Raw genomic sequence first — 27,673 nt, 5'->3', positions numbered from 1 at the left:
TTGGTTGGGACCAGTGAGTAGGATGGCCGGGGTTAAATGACCCTGGTTTCTGATTCTGCTTTCTCATTCTCTCATGACTTCTGCTGGGTCAGAATCTGCATTTATTTCTTATTACCATGATGTATGGTGTTGGCTATAGCCATTGGAGAACTTTCTGCTTACTTTGGAACTCCAGAGTCAAGCACTGTCGGCGCGCCCACGGGAAACAGACGTTGCCAAGGGCTGGCCGCTTGCCTCTGAACATCTGAAAAGGTAACACTGTTCCAGTCGTATTAAAGCACAGTGGAGAGCATAGTACCATCTCTGAAGCTGTCTAATGTACACTGCCAGCCTTCTAAGATTGGACGAGTCAACGACTCAACAGACGCCAATCGGGGGCGGAGTAGGGTGATTTGTGAATTCCTGCACTGCCTGTCATATTTCCTACAGCCACAAAATCCCAGAGACATTTCATTTTGCGCAGAAAATAGCTGTGCGGCCGACCCACACTTGTCGTGGCACTATTGGCTCAGCCCCGAGTCTGTGTCTTACTGCACAGCCCGAGGCTGTTCAGGGATGGAAATGGTGATGGATACAAATGTCCCTTATCTCGAACCAAAAGTTTTGTCGTATTTCATGCCTATCTGTGGACTACAAGATCTCTGAGACGATGGCCAGTACTTTCAGAGCAATTGGGAGCAGCGACGACGAGATTGAGCGTCTCAAGTTCACGCTCGTATCTGAAGATTCCAAAGGCCACAGTTGCCAGTATTGCAGTGTTCTCAGCATCAACTTCCGCAGGTTGATCGATGGCCGCGTGGAGGCAAGTTCCGATTCCTACTTAGATACGACAGAACGGGAAGTCCGCAGAAAAGCAAAACTAGGTTGCAGCTTCTGGGCAATGATTTGCGATCGCCTTGCCCAAATGACACTGACACAGAAGGCAAAGAACATCCTGGGAGGAATGCCCGACGATTTGTATTTCTCAACAGATTCTTTATGGGGGTGGAGGAACAATCGCTTCCTTGAGGCCCTCGAAGGCGAAGAGAAGAGCGAATTCTTACGACTTTGGCGAAAGTCGGGAGTAGACTGGCACTACGCCTTCGAGAGACCTTGCGACGGCCTCGATTTTGCCTCATCCCTTCGAAATCAATCGCGAGAGAATGCGGTCTCATCAGACCTTTTGCGACTCAACTTTTTCAGCAACGGCGATTACTTCCGCTTGTATCTCACATTTGGGCTTTTTGGAGACGCCTCGTTCTTGGTTCTGATTCCCCCGTGTAAGTTGTGTTGGACTCCAATCAATTCCACAGCTCGTACATGTATGGACGCTAACTTTAGTAAAGCCAAGAAATTCGGAATTAATGCCAAGCGCATGGACATTGCTTCACCCATGAACCTAGAGCCTAGCAGTCCCATGACAGTGGATCTGATCAAATGCTGGCTGCAAAAGTGTGAATTTCAACACCGATGTGGCCTTTTTGATCTGCCATCTTCGATGCCGTCCATGATTTTACGGGTGGTAAGTAGGGACTCTGCAGTCTTGGTCGAGGTGACGCCAGGAATGAGAAAGCGCTATCTCGCACTGTCCTACTGCTGGGGGCAAGGAACGCAACGACTCTTACTATTTCGAAGCAACAAACCCATCTTGACCTCTGGCACCGGTATCAAGATATCGCAGCTGGATGCAACAATCCAGGATGCTATGATCACAACATATGAGCTTGGCTTCGAGTATCTTTGGATTGATGCGCTTTGTATTGTTCAAGACGACGAAGACTTTAAAGCGAAAGAACTACGGAAGATGGGTGATATATACCGGAACGCCGCCTTCACCATAGTCCCGTCCGCAGCGGGCGATGTTCGCGAAGGATTCCTCAAAAGACGACTTTCGACCCTTGAAAGAATTGTTCCAGCGGAAGGACGACCTCAAATTGTCTTCATGATGAAAGCCGAATGGAAAGATGAGCGCTCGAATGAAACGACGCCGTTTTCTGCCATTCTTCAAGCGAAAGAACTACAAGGCGACAAGGAGCCTTGGTACCACAGAGCCTGGACACTCCAAGAAGCCCTCTTTAGCAGACGCCGACTACAGTATCACGAGAAACAAACAACATGGCGTTGCTACTGTGCGGGAGAAAAGATCCTGGATCATGATGGCTGGTTTAGTCGAAGCAATGAAGGAAGTGGGCATTACCTATCCGAAGTCTTGGGACACGTCACGCGCATGCTATGGAACCGCCAGAACCTGCCTCATACCTCGGTGGTCTTTGGGTACTGGTACTCTCTAGTGTACGAGTATAGCAGTCGAGCGTTGACGTATTTTACGGATAGGCTTCCTGCTATATCCAGCACAGCAAGAGAGTTTGCCTCGATCTTACAAGATCACTATGTTTGCGGGCTCTGGGCATCTGACCTAGCGTTAGGGCTAGCATGGAAAACAGCCGTGAGCTATCTATCTTATGACAACAAGTCGGTGAAAGAGCCCTCGTGGAGTTGGGCGTCTTATATCGGCACCGCAAGTTGGAACCGTGGAGAGTGCAAAAGAAGCCTGGATTTTCAAGTAGTCCGGTTCTCTGAACTCCCGGTTGATCCATTTAGAGAGTCTGGCTCGATCGAGATTCACATCCGTGGCCTTCTCATGCCCTTCTCATACAACTTCTACCTTCACAACGAGGAATATTCTGTCGAAATGGACGATGACGTTTCAAAGAATCCAGAATTAACGGTACTTACCGACTATTATGAGGATTCCAGGTTTGGGGACAGCCCTGAGACCGAGATTCACTTGCTGCCACTTATCGTCACCTGCAGTCTAAAGGTGCAAGGCCTTGCCTTGATAGAAGATGCCCAAAGACCTGGAAAGTATCTCCGCGTGGGCTTATTCATAAGGAGAAGGATTTGGGCAGTGCCCGATGATTATCCTGAAGACCACGACATCGAAGAGGACTCTGAGTGGCCCGACGATGCGCCCGAGGATTACCAAAGTCAACTGCGTAGTGCGTTTGGAGGAGAAAAGAACATTAAGGAGATTATACTGATATAGAGGCTTTTCTTCTTGGTCATTCCCTAATAATTACCTTCCATATGATTGGACGAGTAGAGTGTTTCGCACCCTTTCCACTGCTGGCGGCCTGACATGACTTGCTCCTTCTCTACCTACCATCGCCGGGCTCTGCATGGGGCTCACGAATCATAGTAAACAATCTAATAGCGTCCCCATCGTCGTCGCAAATCATTTCCTTCTGGAACTTGAAGCCCCATCGTCCGTATATAGCCATGTTGGGGATGTCCTTACTTGACTCAAGATAGCACTTCATATCTTCAGCATCCGCTTGGTCCGTAACCATCTTCATCATCTTGGCGCCGACGCCCTTACCCTGTGCCTCAGGTAGAACGACCATGATGTTGAGGAAATAGTAACCTCTAGGGTCTGTCCAAAGCTCTTTTTGGGCTTTAGCTTGAGCCTCTTTCCAAATGTAGTATCTCTGTAAGAAGACGAGGGCATTAGCATCTCCAACATTCTGTAAGAGCATGGAGAGTGTGTTACCTTGACATTGAGACCACCGCGTCCATACCACATGTTGTAACTTACTTGTCCAAACCATAGACGCCACCCCTCGAGCCAGTCGTTCCACGTTGATGGTGCATCGGCCGGCTGAGGGGGCAGCCACATTGCCACACCAAGTACTTTGTCATTTCCCTCCTCTTTGGCTGCGTGGAAAATGCCATTGCGCATCCCCCATCGCATGCGAAGGGCTAATGACTGGTAATTTCTCTCCTGACTGAACTATTGATGACCAACTGTTAGTGGGAGGCTCTGGATCAGGTCTTCCAATGCTACGTACTTTGGACTGGTCGTAGACCCACGTGTTGTATGGATCCCCAGCAAAAGCTTGTCTGCGTGACCCTGTCAGTCATTCTGTCATACATGCTCACTTTGCTCTGTTCTCACTTACTGAACCGCTTGGACTGCGCCAGGGATATCTTCCTCAGTGAGGGTTGTGACGCGGATCGCCATGATGAATGATGAGTGAGGGCCCGGGAGCGGCGCAAATTCTGGACGACGCGCGGTGAGATGAGATATCAGAGATCAGATTGGCAATAGTCTTCTTTGTGACAGGTCGCGTGACCGAAAGAACCCGTTGACTATTATTCACAGCAAAATGTGCTTCCAAGCTAGCCCGAACGCGGGGTTGTCGCCGTTTGGCTTCGGAAAGGCCCTGCGGGGTCGAGATAAGATCGCACAGAATTGCCCTGTAAGGTTAGCGGGATGAGATAAGTGATGATAAACCCCGCCATCGGGGACAGCTCAGCGCCACCACGCGTGGCATTCACTCCTACGGATTGCGATAAATAATTGATCGACTACATCTGATCAACTTGACATGACTGACTATCTCTGTGACTGAACAATTACTACAGTTGCGACAGCCGAGATCCGAACGCGAAATATTGATGATTAAGAGCTGAAGAGCGGCAATTGTCCAATCGCATCTAGATGCTGTCACTGCGCCAGTGCGGTGGCGCAAGGAGCCTCAACACGACGACAATGGTAGGGTTACCCTCCGAGGAGATGGACAGGTGCTTGAAGCAAAAATCGGACGAATTCGAAACCTTCATCACGTTGACAGGTTCGTATGCGGCCGCAGCTTATTCGACAGCCAGACCGCCTTTATTATTTTTAACCCCGCGGTCACTCCGAGGGGACCTCGAAAGTCAGCCGCGGCCCTCAAATGATGCTGGCAAACTTTGGCGCATTGGTGTTATTGACCATATCAACCGGTATCTGGTATTGAGCGGCGTGGGTATGTAGCTCAGAATCTTACAGGTGCAGATGAGGCTCCTTTTCGAGATGCGATCGTTTGCCGATCGGATGATCACACGAGAGATGAAATTACGGATGAATGTTTGCGTGTTGTGAACAGCACCACGGGACGACGCAAACTAAACCCGGAAGATTCACCCGCTTAATTCGGTGTTACTAATTACGAGCCGAGCCGTTGGGGGAAATTCCGGCTTAATTGAGGCGGATCGTGGGCATGAGGAAGAAACGAAGGCGTTTCTCACCAGAGCACGCTTGTGTAGAGGAACGGAAAACAATACTGTTGGCGATGGATGAAAAGGGGAAAAGGCACGAAGAGGCAATTGTCGAACATGGATCAGGCATAGTTCGGATGAAGAGGGAACACGTGAATCGTCAGTTGCGATTGGTCTTGTTGTATCCGTACTTGGTGTACTATGTAATTCTTCGGACTGTTATCGATTCAAGTTGATGGCCAGATTGATTAGTACAAGGCTTAGTGGTGTTTCGCAGTCAGATGGTTGCCGGGCTGTGTTGTGTGAGAAGAGCGTATCGTCATTGTCCGATGTGTCTGCTGGTGGTGGGCGGAAACTCTGAATCCCGAATGGCCGCAGCAAGCGTCAATTAGTGCGCGGTTGAGGCGGCTTGCTGTCACACTCCATGTTGCCTCTCCCGTCGTCCGAATTGCGACGGTATTTCTGGAGACTCGTTCAAGACGTTGCAGCGACGCGTTCTTCAGCTCAATGCAAAAGTCTATCTAAAGCAACAGCACAGAGGGCCAGACTTTCAGGGTCGAATCAGGTCAGATGGCGACACTGCGACCACAGAACATAACCACGCGTTCCGTCAGCCGTGGGCCGTGGGGGCGCTGGGCCTTGGGGGGAGCAGCATTTTATGGGCCTTTCCCCCCAATATAAAAAAAGCTGGGAATTTCAGGTTTATTGCGTGTCGATCACTGCCGCGGGAGGATCGGAGCAGCCATGATGCAACCGATTCAGGGGCGCCCTTGCTCTCCCCGTTGAACTGTGGAAACTGGAAAGACTGCACTGCACCTGGTAACTGGACACTCACTGGACACTGGTCACATTGGACTGGACGTTGCCTCAGGTAAAAGAGTGGAGAGGCGGCGGCAAGTGTGAGCCCCTGACTTGTTGCATTGCACAGCACAGCACAGCTCACAACATTGATGAGGAGCACAGCGAAGTGTCCTTTTTAAGACTCGAACTGCACGTCGCAGATCCCGTTCGTCCTGTCTCATCATCCCAATTGTCACTCGTCGCGTCGTCTCAATCCCCCCCCCGGCCGTCATCTCAACTCGCCCAAACTCTCTTTTTTCCACGGCCAGGCGATTGACTCAAATACACTCACTCACTCACTCACTCACTCACGCACATTTAATTGCACTTGCATGCCCCCGCGAGTGCACTCACCCGCCCGAGCAAGACCGCTCCAGCAGACGCCATCACCATGATCAACAACGTCTGGGACAAGTCTGCGCGGGCGCACAGGGGCCGCGAGCAGGAGACGGAGCTCCTCCCAAGGACAGAGCAGGATGGCCGCGACTGGCGCGAGGGCGACGACGAGAAGCAGCAAAAGGCCCAGGGCGCGGACTCGAGGAGGAACAGGGACAAGATCAGGTCTCTCGACGGTCTACGCGGCATCGCTTGTCTAATCGTCTTCAACTACCACTTTTTCTGGCCATGGACGCCCTTCATCATGCTGGGAAACGGCGCGTTTCCCCCAGGAGCCCCTGAGCCCTACGTTGGATGGCACCAATTGCCCATCATCTGTTTGCTGCATCGCGGCCGCCCCATGGTCGCCATCTTCTTCGCCATCTCAGGATTTGTACTCTGCAGACACATGTTGAGAGCCATCCACGAACGACGTGTCGAGGCCGCCTACAAGAGCCTCGCTTCGTCCGTCCTGAGGCGTGTGTTCCGTCTCTACATCCCGCCCACCATCAGCATGGCCTTGGTGGCCCTGCTGGCTCAGATGGGCGCCTTCAAGTCCGAGAACGCCATCTTCAAGGGGCCTGATTCGGCCTACATCAACGGCACAGTCACCTTCGCCCACCCGCAGCTCGGCGAGTCTTGCATCAACGGAACGGTCGCCGCTGCCGGCCCTAAGAGTGTCGCCAAATACCTTCATCTTCAGACCCCGCTTACTCTTGGTAACCTGACCAACCTGACCGCATCATCAGACCAACTCTGCTTGAACAAGACGTCCCAGCTCTTCATGCCAGCCATGCTCTACAGCTTCGTCGACAGTCTCGAGGTGGACCTCAAGCCTGAGAATAAGTCAGCAAACGCCACCCTCAAGCAAGTGGAATCCACTAAGCCGCGGCCCCGCGAGGAGAAGACTGGGGGTGGACACCTGGAGAAGATCTGGGGAAAGCACAGGTCATCCACCCAGGAGCAGGCCGAGAAGGACTTGGCCGAGGCCGCAAAGGCCAAGAACCTCACCATCACCCACAACATCACCTGGGTCCAGATGGGCGGCTCGTGGGAGGAGCACCCCATCATCCACGACAACATGACCTACGCCATCAAGAACTTTACCAGAGTCTACGCGGAGTGGGCGAACCCTTTTAACTTTGGCCACTACCACACCCGTTACGACCCTCACACCTTCACCATCCCCATGGAGCTCCGCGGCTCCATGTTCATCTACCTATTCCTGCTCGGCACGGCGGCTATTAAGGCGAAGTGGAGGATGGGCATCGGCAGCTTCCTCTCCGTCTACAGCTTGATCTTCGGACGCTGGGACATGGCTGCCTTCATGGGTGGGATGGTGTTCTCCGAAATTGACATCCGGCGTACGTCTGATACCCACGACGGCTCGCTCGGGTACCCCGGCAAGGGCGACTCCCGAGGCCGCCGAGCAACCCTCCTGCAGAAAATCATCTCCGCAACGGCGACCCGTTGGATCACCATGTTCGTGGCACTTTACTTCCTCTCCTACCCCGACGCCTCGGCCGAATGGACCCCAGGCTTCGTCCTCCTCTCGTCCCTCGTGCCCCGCTACTATATTCCCCTCTCCGGCTGGATGTTCTACCAGTCGATGGGAGCAATTCTCCTACTCCCCTGTATCCTGCGCAGCCCCGTCCTCGTCCGCCTCCTGGAAGGACAGGTGGCGCAGTACCTGGGCAGGATCAGCTTCTCGCTGTACCTTGTCCACGGCCCCGTCCTGCACAGCCTGGGCTTCTGGCTCATGCCGAGGCTTTTCGAGAACTTCGGCCGCGTCCAGGGCTACGTCCTTGGCTGGATCATCCTGATGAGTGTAACATTATATCTGACGAACTTATGGAACAAGAAGATTGACGGCTGGAGCACAACCGTCGGCAGAAGGGTAGAGAAGGCGCTGATCGACTCGGCGTAGGCGTTGAAAACTGTCAGAGACATCGTTGCTCTGGATAGAAATTGATTTGGCGTTTCGAATTCCATTTGGGTTCTTCAGCTGGCGTTGTGAGCGAAAGTGACTGTTTTGACTTGTTCGAGTAGACGATGCGATTTGATATAACCGTTGCGAAAGCGTCTGGCTCGCTCGGCTATCGAATCTTGGCTTCAGGGGTCCCAGCGTATGAAGGGCAGGCGTTAGGGGCGGCTCCGGCTGATGTTCTGTGCTTGATGTATTTTGGCCCCGAGATTTTATCACTGGAACCTTGAATTGTCTCTGATGTTGGATGTATGAGATTAGTAGAACATTGACTAAGAATGTACATGAAGTCCCTAATTCCTATAACACAACTCAGCCCCTCGAGGCCGCCGTCAACAGCACACCCATCCCCTCCCAAGCCAATTAGACATTTGCAGAGTTTCCTAACTGACGGGACAACAAGATCCAGTCACCACACGACGTAGCATTAGAAATCAGACGCGTCTTCAGGTCCACGCGAAGAATATCATTGCCGGTAAACGAGACTGGCGTTCCTGCCGGCACCGTACTAGAACAAAACCATCAGCTACCTTCAGCCAAAGAGGTCAGCACAGTCAAACATACGAATTGTATCCCGTGGTGACGGCGGTATACTGCCAATTGTACGCAATATGGTCGCACGAATGCAGCAGGAACGTGGGCGTCTGCGTGCTGTTCGTCGTGGTCGCGTTCTGCGGCGCGATGATGGCGTCCCAGAGCTGGTCGATGTTCAGCGTCGGGGGCCCGAAGGTGTCGTCGTAGCTCGTGACGTTTGGCGCGACGACGGCGGCGAGTTGGGCCTTGGTGGAGGTGATTGGGGTGTCGAAGATGGCGAGCCAGCGGCGCGCGATGTCCCAGGCCTCGTCTTCGCAGAGGCAGGAGAGTTGGACTTTTGAGTGGGAGGAGGGGAGGGAGGGTGAGTTTGTTGTTGTTGTCATTGTCCTGCCGTGCGCTGTAGCTGCGAAAGCGGCGAGGGGTAGTGAGAGGAGGGTTGATGGACGCATTTTGGATGAGGTAGATGTTGAGAGGTGGGGATGTAATTCAGGATCCGTTGATGCCAACTGCGTGATGGGCCTACTTGAATGAATGGGTGTTTGTTGGCTGCATTGGCTCCGTCCGCTACGAGGACTTTCGATCCCTTCTATGGCACACTGTTCAGACTTCATTCGAATGCAGACGGCTGCGAGGGACAACGTGGTAGAGCATGTGAGTGACTGGAACGGTGGCTGGCCCGGCGACAGGCTCGACGTGTAAGTCGTGAGGAATGTGGCGTCTCTGCATGGCAACATGGCACTGAAGGCGGCACTTTTTCAGCACGCCACGAGGGCCTCCACAACTGGCCATCAAATCACTCTAAATCATTCTAAATTCGTGCGGGAACCAAGAACAGCTCTGGGAAAATGCCTCCGGTACCAAATGGATTGTGTTTCCTGGGAAGAAGCATGCGTTTATGCGGACTGGCTAACTGCCTTGCCTGCCGACACTCGCGAGAATCCCAAGCTCTTGCGTACATAAAATGGGGATAGAGGGCTTTGTTTTCCTGGTTCCGAATGCTGGCCGCATACAGTTTGGATTAGCTTGATGCGCGGTGGAAGCTTGACTGCCACTGTGAGATTTATCGTGTTGTGACTAAACACCAGACATCGTGGATGGCAAAGAAGTGAATACCTAAAATGACTGCGGGGGATCTCGATTTTCTGTAAAATGACTCTGCTGGAACATGGTATAAGAATTCAGACTGCGCGCAGGCGGCTCGCTTGCACGAACGTAGTCTACGGGACAGAACGGGAGATTAGACAAACCACCGACGGAAGATATTGCAACAGAGAAAACCGCCGGTCAAGACGTTGAGTACTAAAGTCCTTTTGGGGCTAAAGTGAGACAACAACAGCAGACTTACGGTCCCGGACTGCAAAAAGCTCTAGCCATATGGTTCAATCCCGTTGGAGTGTCGAATCAGTCTTGTCATTTCAAAAGAGTTCAACGTTTGAGACATGTACATACCGTGTGCTTCCCGTAGTGCTTACTCAGCGCGCGCAGCCAAGACGAGACCGCCGATGTCAGCTGGCGAGTGTGATCATAATGCCTCACATCACGAAGACAGTCAGTGTACTGTTATATGCATTTGTTCATTTTTTCAAGTCCCTTGCAGCTATTACCCGCAACATCATTCCTAATTTGGGAAATATATGTTGCCGGACCTCGCTGGGTGGCGCAGCGGGCCGGGCGGGAGCTGCCGGATGGGCGAACGCGAGCATGTCAGCTTAGTCTCTTGGCTGTTCCTGGCCCAGACTTCCTGCGGGAAGATCTTCCGTGGAAGCAACCAATCTCTACGCAGTAGCAGTACAACTTCTCCACAGCATTTCTATCTGTGCTTTCAACGGACTTGTAAGGGACACCTATCTTGCCCCTGTTCTGACTTCGTTCCCAGCTCTAGTCCTAGAATGGTGAAATGAGAGCATACGTCCAAGAGTGGAGCAGTGATCAACTGAAAGTCAAACTTTTTAAAAGCGCCCGGTAGTCTCTCATTCTTCCATGTATCGATGATCAGATCATTTGATGGAAATGCACCGACCGAAGAAGTTCAACAAGCCAGCATCCTAGGATGAAAATAACGAGTGGGTGTGGATAACCATCGTCTCACATCAGCACCGTGACATGGAAAGAATCAACGTACATAGTAGGATTCTTCCTGTGGGACAAGGATCAACGACTGCTGTAAGGAGCCGTAATGCCAATGATAGCCAGTGGGGCATGCAAATTCCGCTTCAAGATACTCCTGAGGCCGTCACTGGGCGGTCGATATCTTTCAAATCGCTTCTGCGTTATGATTTGCTTATAGAACATCTCAAAAAGATGACACAGCAAGATGAATCTTCATCGCTAAACGTATATCCAATTGCTTCCTTTTCTTTCTCACAACAAATCATACTGGCAATGCCAATCAAAGACCATCACCTTGACCACCCAGGAAGATGTTGCTTCATCCTTTCTCACTTCTGTGGAACATCGTGAGGCACAATACGCCCGACAAGAAACTAAAACGGATTGCTAACCGGGTGAGGTCTTTAGTTTGATCGCTTGCCAAGTGGGATTTTCCTTGGTCGCTTTATACAGCCAATCGGGGCCATCTTGGCGCTTATGTGTGTACTCACTTTTGCAACTGGTCAAGCTGTAGCTAAGCGGCTGTGTTACAACTTTTTCTCAAATGACAACATTCAATAGCCCAATCGAGATAGTTTCAAAGTTGACTATCGTGACATGTGGAGCCGGTACTATCAAATCATCTTTGTCGACTCGTAATGATGTGTATTGTGAGTCTGGCTCAACTAATGATGAAGAGCGCATACCAGGAGATGGACTGTCAGTCGAATATAAATATGTATGCCGTCCTCTCAGGACCTTCTACATTTTTCAACCAGCCTACATCCACATCTTCATCTTTCCTATCAACAAATCAGTTTCCCAAAGACCAAAAGTTTCACACCAATAAACCCCCTCTTTCAAAATGCTCATCTCCAACATCTTCACCACCGTCCTCACGGCCTGTGCCGTCCTCGGCTCGACCGCCGCTGCCGCCGATTTCAAGGTCAAGAAGAGCGGCAAGACCAACTGCTCCGACGGCGGCGGCCCCACGCGCGAATACAGCCGCGGCAACTGCAACCCGCTGTACAGCACCGACCACGGCATGAGGGTTCTCGAGCATAACACCGCTTGCAAGAGTAAGCTACTACCCTCATTATGTGGTCTTCGTGACGGAGTCATGACTAACTTGTCGTAATCAGTTCGATGCTACCCGGGCGGAAACTGCGACGGCGGCGTGAAGAGGGCCTTCAGCTCCCACCAGTGCCACTCGCTGGAGGGATGCTGGTCTTTCAGAGTCGAGTGCTAAAGAGGGCACTCGTACTTGAGCCAGACTGGTTGATCGAGTGATGGCCGGGCTCAGGATGAAAGTCCGAGGACGGGGGACTAGGGTCTGCATTTATGAATCATCTATCACTCCTTTACAGCTCGACGAGCATTTGAATAACCAACTACATACATTCTTTTGTTAATTTGCACAATTTCAAGCATAAATGTGCATGTTATGGAGGCATCGGAAGCGTTCAAGAAATCAAGAGACTTCGGACACCTCATCATCGCCATCCTTAGCTGGGGTATCTCAGACTGTGAGCAATAAAAGACCCGCCGAAAACAGCCAGATTTCTTGAATCAAAATCTAGGGAGGCTCTACGCCAAGCCAGGTCAAAAGCGACCACCGTTTATAGAAAGCCGGACTCAACTCACACTCAGGTGTACAATTGCAGGGGTCAATACCCAAGATATAGTATACAAATAAGCGAGCGAGGAGAACGAAAGGTGATACAAGGTGTTACGAGCAGGGCCTAGTTCAATGAGTGTCTCATCCTCTGTCGAGTGGTTTTCCAAAAGCCTGACTTACACTGCTAGACTTTCTGACGTGAGCTTTTTCACGGATAGCGCTGGTTCCATCGCCTTCAGAGGCTTCGGAATTGGTTTGAGTCGTAAGGAAGGGCATTTGAAAAAGACACAAGACTTTACGATTAACGCCTACAATGCGAGACCTTCAGAATTATCTACAAGAGGCCTCCCATGTCGCTATTCAACTGATCAGACAACAAGAACAAATCCATGAATGAGCTAGGGTCAAGTACCTCCAGGGATATGTCTTCTGAGTTGCCGTACAGTCATGTTAACCAGTTCTTTCTATTTGGTTATTCCTTACAAATGGAACCGGAACACTGGACTTGGCTTCCCGTTCTTTTCAAGTATTGCTTCGTATATGATGTGGGTGAAACGATTTACGATATTCTGATCAAACTTCCGTCATAGCTGAGTAAGGTGGGCGAGTAATTTGAGTACCTACCTAGTATGCATGACTGAAATATCAACGGCTAGTGAAGGATGGAAGATTGCGCTTTCCCCCGCCGCTATTTTCCACGCTAGGTCCTGCATTGAACAGCCAACGAAATGATCGGAATAAAGAGACATAGATGTTGCATGCCACGAGGTTTCAACGAATCTAATACAATCCTAGAGCGGTATGGCATTCCGACGAGAGTATTTCTTGGTGGCGCTTTATACAGGCCTTTGAAGACTGAGGATGAGATTCATTCTAGGTAAAGGCATGGTGTTACAAGTGAGATTGGGTACCTGTGAGGCAGCGTGCTCTGAAATGATATGCGACTGCGTGCAGGTGGCGCTCATTCTACCCTCCGGTTCTTTAAGATCTCAACCGCAGAAGAGAAGACAGGAAGTGAAGAACGAAGAAGCTTCCATCTCGCCTGACGCCTGATTTCGCTATATACAGCGGTTACTTTTGTCCTTCAAGTTTACGAGCCGGATCACGGAAAGGCGGCAACCAAGCCCCAAGTGATCAATCACTTCGAGAAGTCTGAAGCCGAAACAAGTCTAAACTTTCATGTCTCAAATTCTAGTGAAAGTGCAGTTGTCCATATGTTTAATGAAGCTATTATCAGTGTCTATGCCTGCACTCCAGCGAACGCTTCCGACGGTCATGACTATTATCATACAGATATTGCTAGAGAAAGGGAGAGAAGAATCAGTCTCTCAAACCTCCTCCCTCTTCCCCTGCACCGTAACCCTCTCCACCCCAAGCTCGCTCTCCGTCCCGTCCGAGTTCTCAATCACCTCCTGCACCTCCTCCTCCCCGCCCGTGTTCCAGTTTCCAAACACCGCAAGCAGCGTAAACGGGATCGTGACGCCCCACAGCGTGAACCCCAGGATCATCTGGTTCTTGTTCGGCCAGTGCGTCGCGCCCACCGCATAGGCAATCGTGCTGCCAATGCTCTCCCACGAGCGCAGGATGCCCGTCGTGCGCGCAATGTCGCCGTCGCCCTGCGCGCCCTTGATCTCGGCCATGAGCCAGTAGATGTACGTCTGCAGCATCTCGTAGAAGAACTTGAAGAACATGTACACCGTGAAGGCGGAGTTGAAGAAGGCGCCATCGCCCAAATCGAAGGACGGCGGGTCGGCCATGGAGGAGAGGCGCGTCTCGATGACGGCGTTCCAGATCCAGGCGGCGGTGACGAAGACGAGGATGACGAGGTAGACGGCCTTGGACTTGGCGGAGCGCTCGAGGCTTTTGACGTCGAGGATGGCGCCGGTGATGAGGTTGGCCGCGGCGCCGACGACGGCTGTGAGGAAGGAGGCGAGGGCGCGGGAGCGGACGGTGAAGTAGGCTGTGTGGATTCTGTCAGCGGTCGAGATGGACAAGTAAGAGAGATGGAAACCCACTTGTGAGGTAGTTGCCTTGGTACGTGGTGCCGAACTGCCCTGCCAGGAAGACGGGGATGAGCAGCAGCATGTACTTGTTCCTCAGCTGCTTCCAGATCGCGCGGGCTTCAGTGGCGAAGTCTGTCTGCTTCATGTACGGGATCTTCGTGCCGTCTGTTCTGACGACCTTTTGCGGCTGGGAGAGCAGCAGCGCAAACGGGGCTCCTAGGGATGAGATGGCGACGAGGCCCAGATAGGTCGTGTAGGTCACCTTGCCCTTCTCAGATGTCTTGATGTTCAGCGCCAGGGAGATTGCACCGCCGACGAGGGGGCCCATCTGGCGAATCCCCATCCAGATACCAACGTATCTAGAATAAAATAAGTCAGCAAAGGCTAGAATCTGGTTGTCAGTGTAAGAGCGGAAGACTCACCGGCCTCGCTTCTCCGCCTCAGGATATCCGACGGCAATGCTCGCCTCCGACGCCCATAGTAAACTAGCCCCTATGCCGCACAAGGCCGCGCCGAGCAACAGAAACCACTCGTTCCCGTAGCGGTTGTTGCAGTAGAGGCCGGCTGCGTAGGGCGTGTAGAAGGCTGCGCCGATGAACAGGGTCCACTTGGCAGTGAGCTTGTTCGTGACGCCGCCGGCTATGAAGCAGCCCACGGACATGAGTCCGTATGTGAGGGCATTCGCGGCATTATTCAGGAACGGCTGTTCGATAAGTTAGTGAATACGAACTCTTGAGGCTGGAAATGAAAATCAGGAGCTGACCTTTGCGTTTCCTCCGGCCCCCAGGTTATTCAGCGCCGTCCAGATGCCTGGCTCGCAGAATGCCACGAGCCCGACGATGATGATTTGGAACAGGCATGACCGGTAGAACTGGGCAAGCTTGACGAGCACCATTTTGAAGTGCTCTCGCTGATAATCTCACGTACAAGAAGCAAGGACAGTCACAGTTCACGTTGATTGATTCGATACGCAGGAAGTAGTACAGTTTAAACCTCGAGCAGCAATGGCACCGGACGAGCACGCCATGACCCATCGGGAATGCGATTTAACAGAGTTTTGCATCAGCGTTGAGCAGCGCAGCAAAGATAACGAGAATAGAGCACGCAATTATTCGGAGTGGACACGGTGGGTATACAATAACCGCATCAGAGGCCTCGAATTTCGCATGCCCCCTGATGAAGCGTGGGATCGGAGGTGGACGTCAACATGCACGCGAAATGTTAGCCTCAATGCTTAGATCCACTTCTACCTGCCGAGAGATACGATAAGATCAATTGGCCAACTGCATTGGTTCTGCAGGAGAAGGATTTTGGGGGCGATTGTCTCTGAGGGAAGAAACGGTCAGGGTTCGGGATCACGCAATGCCCCACGTGGATGGTGTTGAATATCCCCGAAGGCTAAGGCAGATTGACGTTCTTACCACCTCCCATTCGCTTGAAAAGCCCATCACTGATAGTGAGCAATCGGATTTGGTGTCCGGAAACCTTGAAAATCATTAGACGGGGGATACGCTCCATCCAAATAATCTCGCCACGTGCTGCCGGATACGGCTATTTGGGTGGTGTGTGGCTAACTGACGATTTGAGTCTCTGGGATCTTCGACACTTGCAACGACCGTGACTTTGCAATTAACGAATGTTCGTGAAAAGGGAAATCTTACTGGGCCTCGGAATGAGGACTAGCCTTCATCAGGGGCGTCGAGGTAATAATACAGATAGTGAAAGCTAGCTTTCATAAACGTCTCTAAGGTTTGCAACACAGGTCCATTAAGATGGGAAGCTTAGTACCTATGCTGTATACTTTCCATGTAAGTACTTACATAGTATTAGCTATGTTGTACCGACGAATGAGTTTCGAGTCTAGCTGAAGAATGCGTTTCTGGTTCTACAGCAAAGTCAAACGCATTAAGTTACCATTAGACGCAACTCGCCATCAGATAGGAACTGTAGGATAAGATTCGCTTGCATAGTGCTATCCAAACTTCATATCAAAAGCCAAAAGAAATTTTCCGATGTAAAGAAGCTCGTCTCCACAGCCTCACGGGCCGGGTTCCGTGGAACACACGGGGAGGTCTTCGGGAACCGGCTTCCAAATGTGGAGTCTTTGTGCCGAAAATCTTCGGGACGTGGCCCCCCACGCCCGTTCGGTACCGTCCCGGTGGTTTACGTGGCCCGTTTGGGGGGGGGGGAGGGTTAGACTTAGACTTCCCACGCGCAGCCGTGGAATCCATGAAATCCTCTCACCCACACACATTACGCAGTAGACCGCATCACCGAGAAATCCGGGGGTATCGGATTGATTCCGTCGGAAGCGCCTCACTTCGAAATTAGAAACAACTTCTCATTCAGTAACCCATCCGAGGAAACAAGAAGAAGCAGCAAACGTTCTTGTTTCGTTTCTTGCTATCGGCCCTATTTGATAATCATCCCGTCGTCCGTTCGATCGTCCCATATCTCTTGCAAGCAAAGCACCCCCATCCAGCTATCTTGGTCTCGATAGTCTCACCTCACCACCCCTCGCGTAGTCCCACGCGACCAACGTCCATCCGTCCCACCCACCCACACTCGCCTTACGCCAAGACAAAGATCTTCATTCAACGGGGCATCCTCCGGTTTTTACAAAAAAAGAAACAGAAGAAAAGACCGAAACAAAATGCCACCGTTCCAGATCCGCCCCTGCACCCTCGCAGACGGGCCTTCCCTGGCCCGCAACAACATGTCCGCCTTCTGGACGGACCCGAACTGGATCCTGCTGTGGCCCAAACACATCACCCTCGACTTCCTCATCGAGCAGGCGGCTAAGCGGCTGCCGAACAACCTCCTCCGCGACCGCGGGGCCCTGCGCCACGAGGTCGCCGTCGACCCCGCCACCGGCGCGCTGCTCGGCTACGCCCGCTGGGAGCTCCCCGCCGCCAAGACATCGACCTCGGGCCCGGACGGCAGCGGCCGGCCCGAGTGGGCCGCGGCGCAGATCCCGGACGTTGGCGCGGAGGAGAGGAAGGCGCTGAAGGAGAGGGCGGACGGGGCGTGGTGGGAGCCGATTGACATGGAAGGCATCGACGATGAGAGCGTCAAGGTTAAGGAGCGCATACTGGCGGAGAAGCCTTGCTTAAGTGAGTCTCTCTTCCTTGAACCAGCTGAGGAGTATTTTTCTAATTAGAGTCCAGGTCTCGACTACCTCGCTGTGCACCCCGAAAACAAGGGCAAGGGTATTGCTACAGCGTTAGTCGAAAGCGGTATCAGGCAGGCTGAGAAAATGGGGATTGATGTCTTCATCCTTGCCTTCCAGGCGGGTTTGAATCTGTACCTAAGACTGGGCTTCAAAGAGGTCGAGCGCGTCGTTCAAGATGACTCCAAATGGGGTGGTAAGGGTGAGTATACAGTTTATCTGCTTACCTACGAAGTCAACAAGGGCAGTAGTTGAATACATGTGCCATCGATCATTGAAAAACCAAAAGAAATCGAATTTGTACAATTTGTTCTTATACACCACAGCTACCTATTACCCTAAAACCTAGCCTCGACCTTCTCCTCGGTGTCCTGCAGCGCCCACTCGCTCTTCTTGGTCCTGCTCCTCACGCTCGCCGCCTGCTGCGCCGTGAACCCCTTGGCCTCCACGGCCGGGTTGTACCCGAGCTTGTTCACCTTCCCCACGGTGGCCGAGTCGACCTTGGGCGCCTCCTTGCCGTCGGCGCGCTTGTAGACCGTCACGACGACGGCGCCGCCCAAGCCAAGATTATGTTGCAGCGCGGCCTTGGTCCGCGGCACGGCGCGATTGTTCGCCCACCCGCGCAGGTGCCACACCAGCTCGGCGCACTGCGCGATGCCCGTCGCGCCGAGCGGGTGGCCCTTGGAGATGAGCCCGCCGGACGGGTTGACGACGTACTTGCCGCCGTACGTGATGTCCCCGCGGCGGACCAGCTCGTGCGCCTTGCCGGGCTGCGCGAGGCCAAGCGAGTCGAGGACGATCATCTCGTTGGCGGAGAAGCAGTCGTGCAGCTCGACGACCTGGACGTCGTTCTGCGTGACGCCGGCCTCGGCCAGGGCGGCCTTGACGGCGTGCTGCGTCATCTCGAAGCCCATGAGGTCAATGGCGGAGCGGGAAAAGAGCGAGGGGGCGTCGGTGGCGAGGCACTGGCCCGCGACGAGGACGGCCTGGTCCTTGAGGTGGGGGCGCTCGTCAAGGAAGGCCTGGGAGACGAGGACGGCGGCGGCGCCGCCGTCGGAGGTCGGGCAGCACTGCAGCTTGGTGAGGGGCGCAAAGATCTCGGGGGCCTTGAGGATCTGCTCCTGGGTGTAGACGTCCTGGAACTGGGAGTAGGGGTTGCGGGTGGAGTGCTCGTGGTTGATGCGGGCGATCTCGGCAAAGTCCTCGGGCTTGGCGCCGTGCTTCTCCATGTACTCGCGGCCGGCGTTGCCGAACATCTGGGCGGCGCCGGGGGAGTTTGTGATGCCGCGGGTCTCGGCCATCATCTTGATGGAGGTGCCGGTGGGGTTCTCGCGGTCGTTGAAGAAGCTCTGCAGGCTGCCGGGCATCATCTTCTCGAAGCCGACGACCAGCACGCAGTCGGCGGCGCCGGAGGAGACAAAGGTGCGGGCCATGGCGAGGCCGGTGCTGCCGGTGGAGCAGTTGTTGTTGACGTTGTAGATGGGGATGGAGGTCATGCCGAACTGGTAGAAGACGCGCTGGCCGCAGGTGCTGTCGCCGTAGCAGTAGCAGGCGACGCCCTGGTCGACGTCGTCGTAGTTGATCTGGGCGTCGAGCATGGCCTTGACGCCGGCCTCGAAGCCCAGCTCCGTGTAGTCGACCTTGCCGCGGGGCTTGATGAACTTTGTCATGCCGACGCCGAGGACGTAGCACGGCGCCTTTTCGCGCTTCTGTCGGGGAGCCATGTCTGCGGTTGGTGTGTTGATGTGTTGGTGTTGTTTGTTTGGTGTTCAATTCGAGTTCGACTTGGTGTGTGAGTAGGGGTAATAACAATCAATGGAAAGAGACAACAACAGTTGATGGGTTGATGTTGGAGATATATTCAAGCCGAGCCTATGTGAAGTGGTATGTCAAGTGACATGTGCTTCAATGAATGAAGTTGCAGCAGAAGGGAAGCTTTCGCCGCCCCCTCAGGACCCCGTCCGGGCCCCCGGGATGAGCTTCTCCAGGTTTTCCCCCCCTTTGCTCCCCCCCAAACGGCCCCAATTCCGCCCTCCCGCAGCCGCCAAAGCAATGGGAAGCAGTGCTAAGGACAGCTTCGATGCGGGGAAACAGCGTCTCGAAGCAGCACAATGCCGAGGCCCCGGGCGCCACAACGTCGAGCCGCAGCTTGCTGTCCCCTGTCTTTGTCTTGCTCAGGGGCCAATCAGGGGGCATGCCGAGGTAAATCGGCCCTGTAACAGGGGGTCTAGCTAAGGTACCTCCAGTGTGAGTGAGTGCCCCATGCGGTAACCTTCTCGTCGGTGCTGGGACGGAGCCATGACTTCACTGACTCGAAGCTGGTGATTCAGTGACATTCTCGTCTCGAAATCATCTGACTGCATTTATCAAGGGTTTGTCTAAGGAATGATTACTAACTAAAAAACACTTCTAAAGATTGACTCCATCGTGACCATCATCATCAACATCAACATCAACAAAGACTCTACTCCATCTTCCCCTTCACCCACTTCTCGACCCGTTGCTCAATCTCGGGAACATACAACCACCTCATCTGGCCCTCGCCCTCTTCGAACCAGACCTCGTCCCTCCCAAGCTTCTCCATCTCCTGCGGCGGCAACCTCTTGTTGTTCAGCTTCTTCGTCAACACCACCAACTCCCCGAGCCTCTCCCTCCTCATCGCCTCCCAGAACCCGACCCCCTCCGCCCACCCGATCCGACCGCCGCTCTCCGTCACCCTCTTCAACACCAGCGCCAGACTCGCCGCATCCTCCAACGCCATCGACGCGCCCTGCCCCGTCGTCGGCGGAATCGCATGCGCCGCGTCTCCCAACACCAGCACCCTCCTCCCCTCCCCCGCCGACGTCCACCGCTCCAGCGGCGGCAGCATGTAGAAAGGCCACACGTTCATCGTCTCGTCCCGGATCGCCCCGAGCGCAGACCTCACAATCCCAGGCCACCGCTCCTCATCCCTCCGCAGCCGCGCCTTCAGCCCCTCCTTGTCCGCGAGGAGCTCCTCCCGTCCGCGCCCGGCCTGCGCCTCGTCAAACGGCACCTGCGTCCCCGCCAGCATCTCCCCGCCGTCCGGCCGCTGCGGCGCCAGCACAAACACCCCGTTCGCGCTCGCCACGCTCACCGGGAACTCGTACCCCTTGTCCGCTGGGATGCGCAGCTCCGCCGTCGGCACCGCGAACGTCAGCGCCGCGAGCCCAACATACCCCAGCTTCGCCTCGGGCGCGACGTGCGCTCTCCGCACCTTGGAGTGTATCCCGTCCGCGCCCACGAGCAAACCCGCGCTCCGCCTCCCGCCGCCCTCAAACTCGAACTCGACGCCCGTTTCCGTCTCCGCGACGACCTTGACAAAGCGCATCCCGTGCTCGATCCGTACGCCGCGCTCCCGGCACGTGGCCGCCAGCAGCTCCACCAGCTCCTGCCGGAACACCCGCACGGCGCGGTAACCGAACTGCGCCTCGCCGCCCATCGGGTACCGGTCGACCGTCTTCTCGTCGCGATCCTTGTAGTAGACGTAGTCGAACGGGTACGCCTGCGCCAGCAGCGGCGTGTAGAGGTCCAGCCCGTCGAGGATGCGCAGCGCGTTGGGGCAGAGCATCATACCGCCGCCCGCGTGGTGCGGTAGTGGTGTCTCTGGGCGCATCTCGTAGATTGTGGAGGGGATGGAGTGAGATGCTAAAGCGAGGGCGAGGGCCATACCCGCGATGCCACCGCCGATGATGGCGACTTCGTCTCTAGTGGAGGACATTTCTTGCGCGTGAGATGTAAAGTGTTTATGTGTGATCTTGTGTGACGTGAGAAAAGAGTGCAGATGTATGTCTAAGTTGTGATGATGCTCCAAGTGATGCTAGACAACAACCCAAAAGACCTCACCGTCTTTATACCATTTCCCATCGCCCATTTCTCCCTCAAGACCACATCGTCCCCCTCCATCTTGGTAATCCCAAAAAAGCCACCGCGGCAATCCTTTCCTCCCTTTCCCAATGAACGCTCCAAAACCACCAAAAAGCAGAGCCACTCGAACATCGCCAAGCTAACCACCGTAAGCCGTCTCCACTTCTCGGCCGACCAACATTACGAATCGCCAAATGCAGTCTAGTCTCCGTCCTCTCCTCCGCGCTGTCCCCACTCCGTCCCGGGACCCGGCCGAGTCCCGGACTTGCCGCACCTCTCAAAAGTCCGAAACCGAACCCGGTGAAGGGGTACTCCCCGTTCGCCCAAACAACAACCCCCCTCCCCCTTCCCTCCCTCTCTTGATGCAATCTATTTTAGCATCTAAGGAGGGACATAGCTAGTTATCCACCAAACAAAACAACTGTGCTCCCCCAACCAAACCACACACCACCACCACCCACCCGCTACACACCCCCCTACCCCTCCAAAAACCCAAACTCGTAACATTTATCAGGCCGAAAGGGCGGCCAAGCGAACACTTCCCTCCGCCCATGTCCCCTGCCTCACAAATCGCCGTGCCCTTTTCCCTGTCCACGGTTCAATCACCTCGGCGCTCCGAGCTGGTAAATGGGTAGAGCAGCAACCTCAGTCCGTACTGTACATCATCATCCCCGCTTCCCCCGCCCCCACTCGGCCGACAAACACTCGCACACACTCACGAGCAACAACATGTGGGCCCGCCCGAACCTTCCTCGACTTACACACACACACATACAACACCTAAGGTACACACACACACACATGGGCATACCTCCCGCGGAAGCACCGACATCATGAACATCATCATCGTCACCATCACAACACAGAGATCAATCAAAATAGCCTCAGCTCTCTTCCCGAATAACCTTACAGACGAACAAAACCCAAATTAGAACAACCAACAGAGGTGAGGGAGGGGCGTACCTCCAAACGGTTCAAACGGCCCCTCCTCCATAACCCGCTCTGCTCTCTTTACCTCTCTCTGACGGCTACCACAAATCGTCGATTCCGTCATGCATCCCAAATCTCTTCTCTTCTTTTTTTTTTTTTGTGCTGGTAGCCAGAGCCGTTCGATGCTTTTGCTGACCTTATGCTGACATCTCATCTCCAAAAAACTCTCCTCACAAACCGGACATGGGACATCAAATCGCATTCCACCTTTCCTTACCTGTTACCCGTCCGCGCAACTGACTCGGGAAAGGCTCGCCTACATCCTTTTTCTCTTTTCCCGGCCGGTGCTATTTCCGCTCCGAGCTCCGTGTGAGTTTTCGGTCGGTCCGTGGAAAGTTGGCGCTTTGTAAGCTTTTACCGTCGGGCGGTGCAACTCACTCAACTCGGCCGGGCAGTGGTCATCTGTCTCGGCCGATATAGCAGGCTCAGCGGACATCACGGGTGAGAGGATCCCGCGATTCGGCCGATACACCTAGTGTGTCTCTCTGTTGCTCGGGGCACTAGTTTGCGCCATGGGGATGATCATGATCCTTCCTGTATCGGCCGAGAAGCTGAGAAATGCCAGGCTGGTGAAGTGGCTTGCAATAGTATGGACATGATGTGTATAAGAGAAGCGATCGAGTTGCTCCCCAATCGCCTCCAAATTCTAGCATCATCAACTGAGCTTACACGCATCTTTCCACACAAAGCCATTGTTACTATCCATCAAATCACATTCATCCATCACCAATATGCACTTCCTCATCCTCGGCGCAACAGGCCGCAACGGCTCCCTCATCCTCACCGAAGCCCTCTCTCGCGGCCACACCGTCACCGCCCTCGTCCGCACGCCATCCTCCTCCTCTCTTCCCCCACAACCACAACCCAATCTCACCCTCGTCCCCGGCAACCCCCTCTCCCTCCCGGACATTCGCACCGCCCTGCAAAACCCAAGGGCCCCCGATGCGGTCATCGTCGCCCTCAACCCCCGGCGCGTATCCGACTCACCCTTCGCCGCGCCGCACCCAGACACCCCCGACTCGCTGATGCACGACGCCGTTCGCAATGCCTTGGAAGGCATGAAGGCCGCCGGCGTACCCAAGATCGTCATCAACAGCATGCAGGGCGTCGGCGCCAGTAGCGGCAGCCTCATCATGCCCTTCCGCGTGCTGTTCGAGCACACCAACATGAAGTACACCCTCGACGACCACCGGGCCGTCGACGCGCTGGTCACCGGGAAGCAAGGCGAAGGCGTGGACTGGGTGATGGTCCGCCCGCCTATGCTTACCGAAGGGGATGCCTTGCCCGTCAAAGACTACGGTGATGACGGCAAGGGTATATGCTGGATGCCCAAGATCACCAGGAAGAGCGTCGCAGTGTTCATGGTCGACGCCGCGGAAAAGCCTGATTGGAACCGCCGGGCGCCGGTTATTGCGAACTAGTCGGAAAAGGTCAGACGAAGGAGTAGTCCACTGCGTTTCTATCAGGTCAGAAAACGTTGGCTGGATGAGCCTTGTATAATGTAATGCTTGCTTGGGAAACGCCACCCATGCCCTCCCTTTTTGGTGTCCTCCGCTGCTTTGGTATCGTCGGTATAGTAATATTTACAAGTTTCTTTCGTATGCTTTTTCCAACCCGCCGGGGCGTTTTCGTGTTTACTCTCTCCACTGCCGGGATGGCCTTGGCCGCCCATTCCCCAGCATCCCTCTCCTTCCTTGCAACGCAGTGCAGAAATACACTTGTTGTGAATTATGTCTGCTGATGTTGATGCTGTATCGGCAGATGTGCTCGGGTCAAGTAAAACATGTGATCGGTGACCGTATGGAGACAGCGTCGCAGGCCATCGCTGCTCCGTCCCGCAAAAGGCGCGACGACTCCGTTATTTTTTCCAGGTTTCTGTGCCGCGGTAGGATGGCGGCGTCGTTTGTTGTAACGTCCATACTAGCAGACCCAAACCCCTCCAGAACACCATGGGTTCCATTGCGCGGAATTCGTTGGGGTTATCCGACCCTTTGGGTCGGATCCCTACTCCTCAACCCCGCACATGTTTGTTAGGAAGGTCCCGGTATCATTGGGTTCCAGTAATCCAGGTCCCAATCCGCATAATCATCCGGAGTCTGCCGACCACGAATCAGCCCAGTCCCAGCCTTCCCACAGCTGCCAGCCGCCATAGTCACTTACCGCAGCCGTCGACGCATTCGCATGGAACATGAATGGCGCTCTCGTCTGCATGTAGGGGTCCATTGGATCGGCTGGCGCCGTAACTGGCAGGGACATCTTCTCGGGATTGGTGTTGGTGGCTGTCTTGCAAGCGTCCAGAACGCTTTGGAGACTGCGTCGAATGTCCTGCAGTTTTTGCTCCTGGTTCGTGTATTGCACCGATGATAGAACAACGGAAAGTGCAACAATGTCCTTGACGTCGTTGCCGCCAACGTTGCGGACGAGCAAGTTGAGCGTTTTCTCCACAGTCTTAATCAAGCGCGACGGGGACCAAAGCGCAAAAGTCTCGGTGCTGAACGCAACACCGTCGTCCATCGGATCGGGAGACATGGCCACGGTCGATGAGATCCCCAGAGTGTTGCCATTGGCGTGCGACTCTATCGCTGCTTTGATGTAAAAGCACACACTGAAAGCTGCCTGCAAGATATCCTTCTTCAAAACCATGTGGTACATGTCGCTGATGTCTTGGAAGTGGGTGAGCAGGGGGTCGAGTTCGTCGAGGTATCGCATAATGACCATGGATGACCGTAGATATGCTCTGGAAATCTGCGACGGCGCGTCTGGCAATCCTAGGGCGAAGGGGCGGTAGAGTGCCAACAAGGGCCGTCGCACGTGCATGTCGAGTATGACCCTGGATCGCCACTGCTTGCTCTTTTCAACCTCGTTCAAAATGCCGTGGCGCGGGAACAAGTAGTTAATGTCCTCCAAGAATCTGTCCAGTTTCGTTCCAACCTCGAGAACCTCGCTGTAGTCCCTGATCGAATCGACGCGGTTGATCAAGTGCGCAACCTGCATTCGTACCCCTAGAGTCATAGCAGCATATACCTGCATCTGATTATCGGTGAGCTGATCGATTGGCTTGCTGGGCGGCAGCTCTTTCATCTCGAAGAACAGGTCCTTGTCGTCTAGGTTTCGTGGTGGTCGGCAGGTAAAGTCTCCGTCGCGAACGAGACACGAGAGGTTGCACGCCAGCGACAGGTGCAGGTCCATGTCGAGAATCGTGAACCACAGTCTCCTCCTCAGCTCGCCGAAGAACACCGGTACTCTCGGTTCAAATTCCGACGGGTCTCGGTGCAAGCCCATCGTCATGGCCATCCGAACGATGTATCCCAACTGTGCCCAAGAATCCTGCGGTCGCGGTGTTGTCATTCTCTGCGCGTGAACCAGTAGAATCTCCGTCTGCAAAGTAGTCAAGTCAACCAGCTGCTTGCCCTTCAAACCGTCCAGCCATGACCTGACAAGCGCACATGCCGTCGGAATGTGTACGCCCTCAACGCGTTCGTGGCCAAGCCCTTTCGATTTCGTCTCAAATCTTGAACCGATGGACAAGACCGTCAGAAGCTGGGGGAGAAAAGCATCCCCCGGCAATTTGCCTTCCCAGAATAGCTCATGTTGCTCCTTAAAGGTGGGTACGTGGATCATTCGGTAAATGGTCTCGGAGGTGTCGATGTAAGACGTCAGCAGTCTGTCGCAGATGGCCTTCTTGGGCAGAATATCCTGCATGCGCTTCATAACAGGCACTACCGAGTCGGCAAAGACGGATATCGGCGATAGTGACTTTCGGTACTCTTCTTGGATCCTCTTGTGAAGCACCTGCAAGCCATACATGATGTCTCGAATACCGTCGATCTTAGACTGGTTTGCCATGAAATCCTTGGCTTCGTCGAACTGGGAGGGATCGGTTAGGGGCACCATCTAGGGGAATATCGGGTTAGGGGATGTAGTTACCAGGTTCAGCAAGACACGTACGCTATTCTGACCAAAAAAGCGCGTTCTCAGAGCGCCTCTCTTTACCGTCAGTCCTCGTATTGTCTCTGGAGATAGCGGCAAACGCTGGCCAGCTCCGCTGAACTCGGTGCCTGCCGGGCTCTTGATCATGAACTGCTTCTCCAAGCGGTCCAGTCGCGAGGTGAGCTCCTCTAGTGCAGAGTGACCGGTTCCCTCTCCATTGCGCTGAGGGGCGAAAGATGACGATTCCGCCGGGTGCGGTCCTGAGGAGGGCGCCCCGGTGGGAAGACAGTTCCTCTTTGGCGGGCGTTGGATGTCACCAACCTCGGCATCGGAGCCGTCGGACAACATGGACGAGTCCTGTTCGGCAGCATACTTGCAGTTGCGGTGTGACTTCTGGCATTGGGAGCAAGGAAGATTTCGGTCACATCGCAGCTTTCTCTTACGACATTCGGTGCACGACTTGACGGGTCGCGGCCTTTTGACACTGCGCGATGCCGACGCCGTTGCCGCCGCCGAGGCTGCTGATGGGCCGCCCGCAGGTAAAAGGCCCGATGCAGGCACAGGCGTAGGTGCAGAGCCAGGAACGCCGCCGCCGAGCGTCTGATGGGCGGGTTGAGAAGGAGATGTCTCGTACGGAGGAGGTGCGGAGTGCATCGGGCCCATTGGTGAAGCAACCGCAGTGAGGTTCGGATTAGAATGCAGCGTCGTCGTGGTTGTGGCCGCGCCCAGTTCCGGGGCAGACGAGGTTGCGGCGGCCATCTGAGCCGTTCGTTACAATAGTCCCAGAAAAAATCTCCGTTCGGCACCGGTGTAGGAGGATTCTGGCGGTAGCGCAGCGCAGCACACAAAACGGCACACCACAGCAATGCAGCGGCGGCAGCAGTGGCTGGCTTCGATATTTGAAGCTCAAGAAAGCCCGTCGGCTCGGAGTTGTTTGAATCGGCGCGAGCTGGTTGTGGGTAGATTGCTTGTCAGGAGTAACAGCAACAGCAATAACAGCAACAACAGCTACAGCTCTAGATTGGCACAGTGGTCAACCTTGTTCTCATCGAAGGTCCCGGGCGCGTCTGGGGTCGCCTCGGATCCGGAGTGTGTTGCTTGTCCTTGACTCTGACTGGTGTCGAGTCATTCGCAGACCATACATGCTGTGACTGCGCGGGTGAGAACTGAAGGGGGGTGTGTGGCGTGGGCGCAAGCGAGAGAACGAGCGACGGGTCAACGGAAAGGAGTTGCTGCTG

The 27,673-nt window shown here is 54.3% G+C and overlaps 11 protein-coding genes across 11 annotated transcripts; 5 read left to right on the top strand and 6 right to left on the bottom strand.

Annotated features, from left to right (window-relative positions):
• Positions 1–649: 649 nt before the first annotated feature.
• On the top strand, positions 650–3,025 carry CGGC5_v009753 (uncharacterized protein; the record flags this gene model as incomplete). The annotated part of the gene is made up of 2 exons (XM_032021866.1): positions 650–1,259; positions 1,326–3,025. The coding sequence occupies 2 exons, from the start codon at positions 650–652 to the stop codon at positions 3,023–3,025; spliced, it is 2,310 nt and encodes a 769-aa protein (XP_031881174.1).
• Positions 3,026–3,134: 109 nt separating this feature from the next.
• CGGC5_v009752 (putative N-acetyltransferase) lies at positions 3,135–4,000 on the bottom strand (the record flags this gene model as incomplete). Its single annotated transcript, XM_032021865.1, has 4 exons — positions 3,135–3,467; positions 3,530–3,769; positions 3,828–3,879; positions 3,939–4,000. The coding sequence occupies 4 exons, from the start codon at positions 3,998–4,000 to the stop codon at positions 3,135–3,137; spliced, it is 687 nt and encodes a 228-aa protein (XP_031881175.1).
• A 2,250-nt stretch (positions 4,001–6,250) lies between these two features.
• Positions 6,251–8,161, top strand: CGGC5_v009751 (uncharacterized protein; the record flags this gene model as incomplete). The annotated part of the gene is made up of 1 exon (XM_032021864.1): positions 6,251–8,161. One exon carries the CDS (start codon positions 6,251–6,253, stop codon positions 8,159–8,161), a length of 1,911 nt encoding a protein of 636 aa, XP_031881172.1.
• Positions 8,162–8,581: 420 nt separating this feature from the next.
• On the bottom strand, positions 8,582–9,201 carry CGGC5_v009750 (uncharacterized protein; the record flags this gene model as incomplete). Its single annotated transcript, XM_032021863.1, has 2 exons — positions 8,582–8,726; positions 8,783–9,201. The coding sequence occupies 2 exons, from the start codon at positions 9,199–9,201 to the stop codon at positions 8,582–8,584; spliced, it is 564 nt and encodes a 187-aa protein (XP_031881173.1).
• Positions 9,202–11,705: 2,504 nt separating this feature from the next.
• Positions 11,706–12,089, top strand: CGGC5_v009749 (uncharacterized protein; the record flags this gene model as incomplete). The annotated part of the gene is made up of 2 exons (XM_032021862.1): positions 11,706–11,919; positions 11,983–12,089. The coding sequence occupies 2 exons, from the start codon at positions 11,706–11,708 to the stop codon at positions 12,087–12,089; spliced, it is 321 nt and encodes a 106-aa protein (XP_031881170.1).
• A 1,697-nt stretch (positions 12,090–13,786) lies between these two features.
• On the bottom strand, positions 13,787–15,356 carry CGGC5_v009748 (UNC93-like protein 2; the record flags this gene model as incomplete). The annotated part of the gene is made up of 4 exons (XM_032021861.1): positions 13,787–14,418; positions 14,474–14,820; positions 14,884–15,164; positions 15,225–15,356. 4 exons carry the CDS (start codon positions 15,354–15,356, stop codon positions 13,787–13,789), a joined length of 1,392 nt encoding a protein of 463 aa, XP_031881171.1.
• Positions 15,357–17,114: 1,758 nt separating this feature from the next.
• CGGC5_v009747 (uncharacterized protein) lies at positions 17,115–17,885 on the top strand (the record flags this gene model as incomplete). The annotated part of the gene is made up of 2 exons (XM_032021859.1): positions 17,115–17,574; positions 17,629–17,885. 2 exons carry the CDS (start codon positions 17,115–17,117, stop codon positions 17,883–17,885), a joined length of 717 nt encoding a protein of 238 aa, XP_031881263.1.
• Positions 17,886–17,968: 83 nt separating this feature from the next.
• On the bottom strand, positions 17,969–19,354 carry CGGC5_v009746 (Non-specific lipid-transfer protein; the record flags this gene model as incomplete). Its single annotated transcript, XM_032021858.1, has 1 exon — positions 17,969–19,354. The coding sequence occupies one exon, from the start codon at positions 19,352–19,354 to the stop codon at positions 17,969–17,971; it is 1,386 nt and encodes a 461-aa protein (XP_031881262.1).
• Positions 19,355–20,094: 740 nt separating this feature from the next.
• Positions 20,095–21,369, bottom strand: CGGC5_v009745 (6-hydroxynicotinate 3-monooxygenase; the record flags this gene model as incomplete). Its single annotated transcript, XM_032021857.1, has 1 exon — positions 20,095–21,369. One exon carries the CDS (start codon positions 21,367–21,369, stop codon positions 20,095–20,097), a length of 1,275 nt encoding a protein of 424 aa, XP_031881260.1.
• A 1,867-nt stretch (positions 21,370–23,236) lies between these two features.
• On the top strand, positions 23,237–23,926 carry CGGC5_v009744 (Flavin reductase; the record flags this gene model as incomplete). Its single annotated transcript, XM_032021856.1, has 1 exon — positions 23,237–23,926. The coding sequence occupies one exon, from the start codon at positions 23,237–23,239 to the stop codon at positions 23,924–23,926; it is 690 nt and encodes a 229-aa protein (XP_031881259.1).
• Positions 23,927–24,535: 609 nt separating this feature from the next.
• lepB-10 (Transcription factor lepE) lies at positions 24,536–27,194 on the bottom strand (the record flags this gene model as incomplete). The annotated part of the gene is made up of 3 exons (XM_032021855.1): positions 24,536–24,601; positions 24,666–26,372; positions 26,433–27,194. 3 exons carry the CDS (start codon positions 27,192–27,194, stop codon positions 24,536–24,538), a joined length of 2,535 nt encoding a protein of 844 aa, XP_031881222.1.
• Between the last annotated feature and the right edge of the window lie 479 nt (positions 27,195–27,673).

Source organism: Colletotrichum fructicola (assembly GCF_000319635.2).
Source record: "Colletotrichum fructicola Nara gc5 chromosome Unknown KSG_Nara_v1_contig05, whole genome shotgun sequence".
NCBI lineage: Eukaryota > Fungi > Ascomycota > Sordariomycetes > Glomerellales > Glomerellaceae > Colletotrichum > Colletotrichum fructicola.
Note: the sequence above shows the minus strand (reverse complement) of the source record. Positions and strands in the feature narration are given on the sequence as shown.